The sequence below is a fragment of the Panthera pardus genome, unplaced genomic scaffold (assembly GCF_024362965.1).
Source record: "Panthera pardus isolate Hobbes unplaced genomic scaffold, ASM2436296v1 HiC_scaffold_22, whole genome shotgun sequence".
NCBI classification, from domain to species: domain Eukaryota; kingdom Metazoa; phylum Chordata; class Mammalia; order Carnivora; family Felidae; genus Panthera; species Panthera pardus.
Window position 1 is genome coordinate 8140744 of NW_026526788.1, and position 12229 is coordinate 8152972.

Sequence of the window (12229 nt, forward strand, 5' to 3'; positions counted from 1 at the left end):
TATTGAAAACAATTTCCCTTGACTGACACTTCAAGAGCTGTCACAGCTATACACACAGCTGTGGGCTTTAGTTTTAACTAGAAACTCATCATTCACGCTTCCTTGAACACAGCTGGATGTGTTCTTGCTTCCTGGCCGGTAACACTGTTATACCACTATTTATTTGGGTATATATTGATGAATACAAACTGCGTGAAATCATTATGAATGATAGGATGTAATTTTTATTGTCTTGTGCTATTTTGAGGATTATATATTGCTTTTATATTCACTAATTTAAAAAAATTAATGTTTATTTTTGAGAGAGAGAGCGAGAGAGAGAATGAGTGGGGGAGGGGCGGAGAGGGAGGGAGACACAGAACCCCAAGCAGGCTCCAGGCTCTGAGCTGTCAGCACAGACCTGATGCAGGGCTTGAATTCACAAGTCATGAGATCATGACTTGAACCAAAGATGGATGCTTAGCAATCTGAGCAACCCAGGGGCCCCTACATTGACTAATTTTAACGGAGGATGAAGCGTAAGTCATCATGGTAGACAGTTGCTGGCTTATTCGTAGGATCCACTGCTTCTTTGATCTGTAAGTTACATCCTCTGCTCTGTAGCCTCCATTCCAATACTGACCTTGTTTATTATGCTACTTGAATTTCTGTGTAAAACACTGTAGAAGGAAAGGAAGAGTACCTAGGCAGCCCCCCAACACTGAAAATGAGCATCAGAGCCCTTTGCTAAAGACCGTTGTTTCCAAAGAATTCAAAAACACAATTAACAATGTTAATTATGTTTTCCCCTGTTCATTCAGTAGCAGGAAGATGTACTAACCTTGCAACTCATTACATTAGCTGATGAAATATTTTGGCTTTCCCCCGTCGCTTATTGCTGTTGCTTTTGATTTCGTTTCTTGTTTACTTTGACTTACATTTTGAATTTCATGTCTTAATTATTTAGGTTAGGTGTGGATTGCCCTGCTTAATCTGTAATGGCAGTGACATCAAAGGGTAAGGGACAGATGGAGGAGTTTCAGTGGGATTTTTAGCAACTACATCTGAAAATTTATTTACTTATTTATTTATTTTTATTTTTATTTTCTGTGCTTAGGTGTAGTGTACCCCAGAAAAAAGCGGGGACACAGTTTTCTTCATAGATCGAAAGCAGCTACAAGCAAATGAAAACCTTTAAAAATGTTGCTTCCCAGGGGTACCTGGGTGGCTCAGTCAGTTAAGCGTCCGACTTCAGCCGAGGTCATGATCTCATGGTTCATGAGTCCGAGCCCAGCGCCGGGCTCTGTGCTGACAGCTCAGAGCCTGGAGCCTGCTTCTTCGGATTCTGTCTCCCTCTCTCTCTGCCACTCCCCTGCTCGCACGCACATGCTCTCTCACTCTCAAAAATAAACATTAAAAAAAGATTTAAGGGGTGCCTGGGTGGCGCAGTCTGACTTCAGCTCAGGTCATGATCTCACAGTTTGTGGGTTCAAGCCCTGTGTTGGGCTCTGTGCTGACAGCTTGGAGCCTGGAGCCTGCTTCAGATTCTGTGCCTCCCTCTCTCTCTGCCCCTCCCCCACTGTCTCTCTCTCTTTCTCTCTCTCTCTCTCTCTCAAAAATAAATATCAAAAATTTTTTTTTTAATTTGTTGCTCCCAATCCTTTTTTCCTTGAGTTACGTGCAAAGAAATCTGTGGCTTAGGCTGTGTTTGGTAGTTGCACGTTTTCAAGTGCTTGTGCTAGATCGAAGGACAAACCCACTTGGGCGTTTCCCTCCTTCTCACCTTCCTTCTGAGAGAGTCCCGTGCACTCCTGAGCTAAGAGGCTGTGTGATGGCGACATCCTTCCATTGCCGTACACCCTAAGATCCCTGGAGGACGAGGGGCTGCTGAGCACCTAACCTTCTTCACAGGAGTCCAGGGTAAAAGAAGAGCCTTATCTAGGGGCCACGTTCAGTAAACCATGAGCAAACACTGGTCTTTTGGCCCTTGCATGTAATACTTAATAACAGTGGTCTCTCTCTCGAACTACTCTTTTACTTTATGCCGACGACTCTCTCAGAGACGAGAGTTCCAGAGCGGTGCTTTTGGAAATTCCAAACAAACAGGCTCTTATACCAATGATACGGAACATTTTGTTTTTTTCTTTTCTTCCCAGGATTCATTCCTGTCTGTAGCCTTGGAGTGGCTCAGGTGGGCAGGATGAACTTTGGAAAGGATGTCAGCACCTTGAAATATTTCACCATCTGTGGCTTACAAGAGGGTTACGAACCGTTTGCTGTGAACACAAACAGGGATATTACCATGTGGCTAAGCAAGAGGCTTCCTCAGTTTCTCCAGGTCCCTTCAAACCATGAGCACATCGAGGTTTGCTTTTTCTTTAAAATTCATACCGTTGCCAAAAGCCAGGGGTGGAACGTCTTTACGCTTGGGGATTCCCGCTTGGACAGTTATTGCCACTTACTTAGAAAGGTGGCCCTACTGTGTTACACAGTAATGGAGTCTGAGCGCAGCATGAGGCTCTGATTATAGGTACTTTATGAGCACCTGATTAGACTGATTAACAATAATTAATTCTGTTTTTATATAGGCAACACCAGGCTCAGTCTGAATGAATGTAATTTTAACATGAATTTTCTAAACTATGTTTTGAGTTAGAAACAACAGATGAACATGGGGGAAGGGAAGGAAAAATAAGATAAAAACGGAGAGGGAGGCAAACCATAGAGACTCTTTTTTATTAAAAAATTTTTTGTTTTAGTATTTATTTTTGAGCAGAGAGAGAGAGAGAGCGAGTGAGCGCATGAATGAGGGAGGAGCAGAGAGAGACAGAGACACGGAATCCAAATCAGGCTCCAGGTTCTGACATCTGAGCACAGAGCCTGACTCGGGGCTCAAACCCACAAGCCATAAGATCATGACCTGAGCCGAAGTCGGATGCTTAACCGACTAAGCCACCCAAGCACTCCAAACCATAAGAGACTCTTAAATAAAGAGAACAGACTGAGGGTTGTCGGAGGGGCAGTGGGTGGGGGGACGGGCTAAATAGGTGATGGGCATTAAGGAGGGCATTTGCTGGGATGAGCAGTGGGTGTCATATGTAAGTGATGAATCACTGAATTCTATTCCTGAAATCATTGTTACACTACGTGTTAACTAAATTGAATTAAAAAGAAAAAAGGCAGAGCTATGAGTCTGTCTGGAACACAGTACTCCCTGTGTTTAATCTCATCATTTACAAAATTATGCCAAGTGTGGGCCGTGTTTGGGGTTTTAAAGACGTGATGTGTGTTAGCAGTCTTTGGCATCAGGAGGTTGACCGCGTTGATTCGAATTTGAGCTATCACTTCTTCATTCGCTAGGTGACCAGAATAGATGGCACCATCGACAGTTCTCCGTGTTTAAAAGTCACCCAGAAGTCCTTTGGCGCTCAGAACAGCACTGCCGACATCATGTTCTATCGCCTGAGCATGCCGATCGAGTGTGCCGAGGTTTTCTCCAAGACGGTGGCAGGCGGGCTCCCAGGCGCCGGCCTCTTTGGGCCCAAGAATGATCTGGAGGATTACGATGCGGATTCTGACTTTGAGGTTCTAATGAAGACAGCTCATGGCCATCTGGTGCCAGACCGTGTTGACAAAGACAAGGAAGCCACAAAACCAGAGTTTAATAACCACAAAGACTATGCTCAGGAAAAGCCCTCTCGTCTGAAACAAAGGTCATTGATACATGGAGCATAATTTCAAATATGCAGTTATTTTGTGGGGAGAGGTACAGAGCGAGGGATTTCCTAGGGTCCGTTTGTCCTTCCCTCTCCTTCTCCTTTACATATAAAGGATTGGACAGGCGACAGGAACGCAACCTGTTTGTCATCGAATTTGTTACCACAGACATAATCTATCCCAGAAGTTACTTATTTAATGCACTTTTTTTATCGTGGTGAGAAACACCTAACACAGTCTACCATTTAAACCATTTTTTAAGTGTATGGTTGCATAGTGTTAAGCATGTTCACATAGTCGTGAAACAGGTCTTCAGAACTTTCTCAGCTTGCAGAACTGAAACTCTCTACCCATTAGACAACTCTCCTTTTCCACCTCCCCCTAGCCTCTTGTAATCCCCATTCTCCTTTTTATTTCTATGAATTTGACCACTTTATAAATGTGGATTCATACTGTGTTTTTCTCTTCTGTGTGGAATTGGCTTAACTCAGCCTAATATCCTCGGGGTTCATCCATGTCACTGCACGTGCCAGAATTTCCTTCCTTTGTAAGGCTGAGTAATACCCCACTCTGTGTGTACATATTTTGCTTATCCATCTGTCCGCTGATGGATATTTGGGTTGATTCTTCCTCTTAGCTATTGTGAATAGTGCCGATGTGAACTGTGTGTGCAAATGTATTTTTGAGGCCCTGCTTTAAATTACTTTTGATACATACCCAGAAGTGTGGTTGCTGCTAGTTCTGTGTTTAAGTTTGTGAGGAACCTTCATGCTGTTTCCCACAGCAGCTACGCCGTTTTACATTCCCACCGACACTGCCCGAGGGTTCAATTTCTCCACATTCTCGTCAACACTTGTTACTTTCTGTCTTTTTGATGATGGCCCTCCTAATGGCTGTGAATTAGTGTCTTCTTGTGGTTTTGATTTGCATTTTCCTGATGTTCAGTGATCTTGAACATCTTTTCATATACTTCTAGGCCATTTGTATATCATCTTTGGAGAAACGTCTTTTCAGGTTCTTTGCCCATTTTTTTTATTGGGTTATTTGCTTCGTTGTTTTTGAGTTGTAGGATTTCTTTATATACTCTGGATATTAACCCCTTATATATAATTTACAAGTATTTTCTCCAAAGAGTTTTTAAGATGTTTATATTTACGTTCTTGGTTGAAACTTAAAGTATTCTCTCTAAATAGTATTTTTTATAGACACAAGGCAAGTTATTTTAGCATCCTTTTTTGCACTAAATCTTAATTTCTCCAGATCAGCGTGATTGACACTGTAGTTCAGATAATTATTTGTTGTGAGAGTCCGCCATGTTCATTGAAGGATATTTAGTCACATCCCTGGCCTCCACCCGCTAAATGCCAGTGGCACACCCCCACCCCCACCCCGCACCCCCAATGTGTCAACTAAAAGTATCTCCAGCTGGGAGATAAAGGCATAGTTTAGGGAACAAAAATAGCCCTGGTTGTGAACCACTCTACTAAATTGATGATATGCACATGTTTTAAGTAGGCAGAGATTTTTAATGTTGCTGATCCCCAGTCCTGTACTATATTTCAGATTTTTGCTTAGAAGAACAAAGCCAGATTATAGCACGAGCCATTCTGCAAGGCTCACCGAAGATGTCCTTGCAGATGATCGGGATGATTATGATTACTTGATGCAAACGTCCACGGTATGAGGTTGAAGCTTTTGTCACTTATTTCTCTTTGTCAGTTGTTGTGTGTTTCATGTCAAAGAGTTCCTTTTCATTCATCCTCTGTAGCCGACTTATTTTAAAATAAATCTTTGCTTCTATTTTGGGGACTGAAAGTTGAAGAAAATACAGGTATATTCTGAGGTGTATTATGTGGTAAGAGAAGTGTTTTAGGCAAAATAACTTTATGACATGCTTAATCCTGATTTTGCTATCATGTTTCCTGGGAAAATTGTAATTTCCACATAATTCTTCCAAGTGCATATAATTTCCTTCATCTTAGTGATATGTCTAAAGGAAGATCATTTATCATACTTTGTGGGAGGTCATGTTTTGCTCTCTGCCAATTCATGTTTAAACCGGGGTGCTTGGCTGACTCGGTAGATGGAGCATGCCACTCTTGGTCTCAGGGTGGTGAGTTCAAGCCCCATGTTAGGTGTAGAGCCTACTTAGTAAATAAATAAAAAATTAAAAATTAAAAGAAAATAGGGGAACCTGGGTGGTTCGTTAAGTGTCTAACTTTGGCTCAGGTCATGATATTGCAGTTCATGAGTTCGAGCCCCGTGTCCAGCTCTGTGCTGATAGTGCAGAGCCTGGTTGGGATTCTCCCTTCCTCTCTTTCTGTGCCCCTCCCCCACTCGCACGCGTGTGCGTGCTGTCTCTCTCAAATCAATAAATAAAACTTTAAAAATAAATAAATAAATAAACAAACAAACAATGCTTTAAAAAACAAATTTTTCAAAGCAACTTTTCCTAAAACACCAAATGGGAAAAAATGTATAATTTTTTACATTTTTACAATTTTTTACATAATTACATCCCTTGTAGAGTGCCACCATGTTTGAGCTAGATTTTTACATATTAGATCGGAGCTATTTCAAAGTGATTTTTTTAAATTTTTATTTATTTTGATAGAAAGAGAGATTTGGGGGGAGGGGAGGAGAGCGAGGAAGAGAGAGAATCCCAAGCATGTTCCGCGCTTTCAGCACAGAGCCCGACCTGGGGCTCAGTCTTCTGAATCGTGAGATCATGACCTGAGCCGAAATCAAGAGTTGGATGCTTAATCAAGTGAGCTACACAGGCGCCCCTCAAAGTGATTTTAAGGTGTCAAAGTATTATTGATAGGAAAGGCAAAGCATATTCAAAAAGGTGGGTGACAGGTATAAAACACTAGCATAAATTAGTGTGCTTGTATAAGTTTCCAGAATTTGAAGTTTATCTGCCTGAATGGATTGGTGATTTTATTACATAAATATGCTACGTATGTGCACATACAGTTGTACCCATATTTTAGGAGTATGAAAGACCTCAAATTATTTAGTGTGTTTGCTCCGACAAAATCATTTCTCTTCTTCCCATTATTTCTGATTTCCTTTCCATTATCTCTGCTTTAAGACTTATCTTCTTCCAGTGTCCGCTCTTTGTTCTTGTTACATTTTAATTAGGCCGAGTGATTTTAAGCAAAGAAGAAATGCAGTCAGGCATTTCAGAAATGCAAAGAAATGCAGTCAGGCAATTCAAAGGCATTGCGTATCAAAGTTTTGTTTCTTTTTAACTTTGCCAACACTTGCTTTTGCTGTCTTGACAGTACTATTACTCAGTGAGAATCTTTCCCGGCCAAGAACCTGCTAACGTCTGGGTGGGCTGGATTACATCAGATTTCCATCAGTATGATACAGGCTTTGACTTGGACAGAGTTCGTACAGTAACCGTTACTCTAGGAGATGAAAAGGGAAAAGTACACGAAAGGTCGGTTTTTCTCAATTTTTTTTTCTTATGTGAATGACATCTGATAAACATGTTGATAAATCTAGGTGTTTTTTTTGTTTTTTTGGGTTTTTTCCCCCCTTGGATTTCATGTCCAGGATCGCGTTGTATTTATAGGAACAATATCATGAAACCATTCATGTCAGTGTCCGTTTCGTTGTGCATACAAGCCAGTAAGGAATCTGAATACGTTAAAAGTGAAAAACATTATAAAGTAAGAGCAGTGCATCCTTTGTGGGTAACAGTCTACATTCCTTCAGGTGACCTCGTACGTGACTAACAGCTTGGGTTGCCAGTACTAAGCCTTTGTTTTAGGGATTAGAGATGGGTGGATGTGAGGCTTTTATGGTCTGAAATGTATCTCGGGAACGGTTTACGCGGTGGGGAGAAAACTGTGAAGACAGTGTGGGCTAGTAGTTTAGACCCGGTGGACGCATTTTAACTCAGACTGAGGAGAAGTGGGTTCTTTCCTCAGCTTTGCCATTGACTCGCTGTGTGGCTTTGGGTAAGTCAGTTCCACTTTCTGTGCCATCCTTTTTTCATTTGTAAAACAAACCAAACTCAAACCAAACCTTCAAAAAAGTGAAGAAGGCTATCTTCCTTGTGGAATAAGACAAGAGAAGATCTGGCCATTTGCATCTGTCTTTTGTGCCCATGCATCCTCTCTGATCTGCTGTGACAGGTGTCATAGAGGGAGTCCGCCATAATGTTGCTTTTCTTATATACCTGCATCATCATTTTTGGTGACCAGAAGCTCACTCTCCTGCCTTCGGGTTGTCACACTTAAAACTGTGGAACTTAGCCCTTGAGACCATGGGCCAAGCCAGAATGTCCAGGAAAGAGTGCTTTCTTTACAACAGTATGGGAGCCCCATACCCACCTGTCTCTGGGAACATTGTTGAAGGACACATTTGATTTTCAAAGATGGCAACGGTACAAGGAAATAACCCAACAGAGGGACGGGATACCTGGATAGATGATCTTAGTGTAAGAAATAGAGGGCAGGGAAGGGTTGTTGAATGTTTTGTAAGGAGTGCAAAGAAACACAGCCAACCTGATTATTCCGAAACTGATTTTTATCTCAGCCTTCTTTTTCTTTTCCTCCTACTTGCCTGCCTTTGACTTTTTTTTTTTTTTTTTTTTTTTTTTGCCAGTTTCATTAACATTTTCACTCTGCTGTGGCAGAGAAAGGGAAGGAGGCAAAACTCAAGTCACTTTAGGTTTATTACCATCTCTGGGAAAGGTTTCGGTGGGGGTGAAACTCAGGTGGGGGTTTGTTGTTAACGTCAGTGATGTTATGCATATTCTAGCTAATTCTTTCTCTCATAACAGATCACCAGGAATTGTCCACAAAGGGGCACAGTGTTAGCCAAATTTTAAATATGTTGAATCACTGATGGCTCAGGTAGAATTTGCCTAAGGACTTTGACAGTGTTCGGAAATGACTGCTTCTCATCTCAGAACAAGTGATTAAAAAAACAAAAACATGAGAATGAGGAGAATGAAAATTGCAAATTTGGATGATTATTAGTTAAACTTTTTTGAACCTCAGAACAAGGTCCAGTTTGGTTTGAGTTTTTGGAGGGGAAGGCGCAGGTCAGTTTTTACTTGTTTCCGACTTGTTGACCTGTCTCCATTAGGTGCAAAATTTAGAAACGTGTAAGACCGGATTCAGAATATCCACGACGTCAGTGGACTTTTTGCTCCGAATCACAGAATCGGCCCTTTGTGCACCTCTCCCATTACAGCATGAGCTTGTTGCTTGCACAGCATAATTTAGGTTTAGTTTGCAAGATATACATGCTTTCTATTGTATCTGTGGTCGTACAAAGATAAAAATGTGTTTTGTTTTTTGTTTTTTGTGTTTTGTTTGTTTGTTTTTGAAATCCAGCATCAAACGCAGCAACTGCTATATGGTGTGCGCGGGCGAGAGCATGAGCCCAGGGCAAGGACGCAACAATAATGGCCTGGAGATCGGGTGCGTGGTGGATGCTGCCAGTGGGCTTCTCACATTCACCGCCAACGGCAAGGAGCTGAGCACCTACTACCAGGTCCGTGGGCAGGGATGGTGGCGTGCTTCTGGGAAGAAAGCGTTTTGTCCCCACGCACAAAAAGCACATTCTAGAAGATCGAAAAGTACCTTAGAAAATAGACGAAAATGAAAACCGAAATGAGTCTAATTGGGCCTTTTTAGTTCTCTTTGAATAATAACACTGCCCTTGGGGGGGAAACAGTACAGGCCTCCAAAAATGTTCGCATAACAACGAAATGAGATACCCTGAATATTTGTTGAAAGAGGAGATCCATCTGAAAGAACACAAAAGTGTCTGGGCCCCTTCTTTCAAGTGTTCCTTGGTCATTATAAAGAAAATATTTTTCTTGGTGTTCCTTCTTTGACTAATACTTCCAAATTCATTTCTTTATCTAAGGTGGAGCCAAGTACGAAATTATTTCCTGCAGCTTTTGCCCAAGCTACAAGTCCCAACGTTTTCCAGTTTGAGCTGGGAAGAATCAAGGTAAGAAAGATTCATTGCTGGTATTCTGTTTGGGGTCTTCCTCTTAGGGAATAGCGGCTACTTCTCCTTAAATAAATTCAGTATTTTTTTTTAGCAGCGATGTTAGTGACAGAAGTGACTCTTTTAAAAAAAGGTAAGCCATGCTTGAAAGTTCTGTAATTTCCTTCAGGTGGCTAGGGCCATGTTAATTTATTAGAAAGGGTTTGTGCCACAATTTAAATCACTTATTAAATATTCTGTAAGAAGAAGAACAAAAAAGGCTTTCTCTGTGGTCATCAAAAATATATTACTCAATGAAACTAGGCTTATATGGAACAAAAATGCCAAATAACAATATCACTTGATTATCTGGAACTCACAGGTGAGCTAGTAAATGGGCTTAACGACACGAAACTGGTACATTGTGGTAAGTGCTAGAATAGTGCACATATAGAATACTCCAGGAACAAATGAAAGAACAAGGTGGAGGTTGGAGGGGGATGGATCGGGTAAAGCAAAGAGAAGAGGAGGCATTTAGGTTGACTCATAACTGTTGAATAAGAGATCTCAGAATACACTTAGTAGGAGAGGACATCCTAGGCCGAGGAAGGGCAAGAGAAAGCAAAAATATTTGAGTCAAAGTGCTGAAGGTTAAAGAATTCAATATGGCTGTAACAAAAGGTGACTTCCAGGATGTGGCTGGAGATTAACATTGAGAGAAGGTGGACTGAAGCCAACCTGGGAAGGCCTTGAATGCCTCTCTAAGAGGTTGGTACCTACTGTATAGGCAGTGTTGACCCCATTGGAAACTGGAAGCTGGGGACTGAGCATAAGTAAACCGGTTTTGGAAAAATACATTGGCAGTAATATGGAGGTGGAAATGTGGGAAGTATCTGTTCTCACAAGAATGAGAAGAGGCAGTAATGCTGAGTTATTGATGATTTGATGCCATCCACATGGGAGATGATGAGAGCCTGAGAAGTCATGTTGGAGAGAGAGAGGGGTAAATGAGAAGATGTTTTAGAGGAGAAATGAATAGAATTTGACAGTGAATTGGACAGATAGTATTCATTGATGAATTGGATTCAGGTACTCAAGGAGAATGAAGAATCAAGGATTAAATTAATTTTTTGAGTTTGGACAAACTAAGGGATGCTAAGACAACAAGCGGAAGAGCTTGTTGAAATTCAGGAAAAGGAACTGAATTGAATTTTGCGGTTGTACAAGTTGAGATGCCAGCTGCACGTCGGGGTGGAGTGCGGTGGGAGGTTTTACAGTGCTGGCTCGGTGACTTTGGACATGCTCCTTAAACTGCGTGAGCTCAATGTCTACTTTTGTAAAATGAGATGCTCAGCAGCCACAGAAAGGCAAACATAATATGGGTGAAAGGAATCCATGACTCCTGTTGGTTAGGAGGGCTTCTGACCTTGCCAGAAGAATTTGGGCAAAATGATGGACGAAGCTATACTATAGTGAATTCAAGGTTGAAAATTAGAGAAAGACAGCAAATTTGGGTGAATAAATATATAGACAGAAAGATCGATCTGGCCTCCAGCTCTTCCTCAGACTTGCCAGGCAGACTTCCTCCTTGGGTCCTTTGCATTGACTGTCCCTTCTGCATGGAAGGGATGTCACCTTCTCAGCCGTACCCATTATGATCATCCTCCTTATTATTGCTGTCCTGCATTCTGCTTCCTCTTTCCTGGGTCCCCACCGTGACCTCTTTTGTCATATGCTATTTAATTTGCTTTTTAACTTTGTCTATTTTATGTTTCCAGTTAAAAAAAAAAAATGGAAGCTGGATGAGAGGAGGGGTTTTGTGTGTTTTGTTCACTCAGGGCCCAAAGCAGTATCTGGCTTTCCTCCCCGCCCTCTCCATTATCAGAAGAGAATAGGAAGGTAGCTGGAGGATGAGATAGTCTGAAAGTACGCAGTAGACAAGACTTTATGGGAGAGGGAGGCACTGAAGGTAATGGGAGAGGTGAGAGCGTTGTTTCCATATGGCCCAGGACGAGCAGGCAGAGGGGGTGTCAGGGTCATGAGTGAATGAATAAGCTTCGGCCAAGTAGAGACCTGTGTTGCCCTGAGATCAGACTGAAGGCACTAGGAAGGCTGAAGGTGATCCATACTGAAGCTGGAGCAGGGTGAAGAACAATTAGATTGTGTTAATGTCTGATGAACTCTGTTGTCTTGTGTGATGGTGCTGTTTGTCTGTTGAGCTGTCTCCCGGTGTAGGACTGGCTGCTGAAACCTGACAAACCTGACTTGTGAGTGAGGGAGCCAGTGAGTGAGCACTTGAAGGATAAGGTGGGCGACAGAGGACAGACCAGGAGAGAGAGCCAAGTGCGTGCAACTCTTCCTGGAGTTTGGTACCGCAGACAGCCGCAGGCTTGCCGGATTTGGCGAGGGCCCAGCTTGGTAAAAAAAATACGCAGATTACGTGGTTCTACTTGGTTGTAGCTGCATTCTCAGCGTACCAGGGAGTGTTTGCGAAAGAAATCTAGCTCCCCAAGCCTGTTTGCCAGCCCTGAAATTTTAGGTATGTTCTCTCAGGATGTTTTCGCCTCTTGAC

The 12229-nt window shown here is 42.1% G+C and overlaps 1 protein-coding gene across 9 annotated transcripts in view; it reads left to right on the top strand.

Annotated features, from left to right (window-relative positions):
• Positions 1-12229, top strand: part of RYR2 (ryanodine receptor 2) — a 756877-nt gene that overhangs the window by 504804 nt on the left and 239844 nt on the right. For all 9 annotated transcript variants that reach the window (XM_053910232.1, XM_053910224.1, XM_053910226.1 and 6 more), the window contains 6 exons: positions 2136-2344; positions 3340-3692; positions 5260-5374; positions 6984-7144; positions 9054-9213; positions 9592-9678. In XM_053910232.1, the coding sequence (XP_053766207.1) occupies positions 2136-2344; positions 3340-3692; positions 5260-5374; positions 6984-7144; positions 9054-9213; positions 9592-9678 (1085 nt within the window). The remainder of the gene's footprint in view (positions 1-2135; positions 2345-3339; positions 3693-5259; positions 5375-6983; positions 7145-9053; positions 9214-9591; positions 9679-12229) is intronic.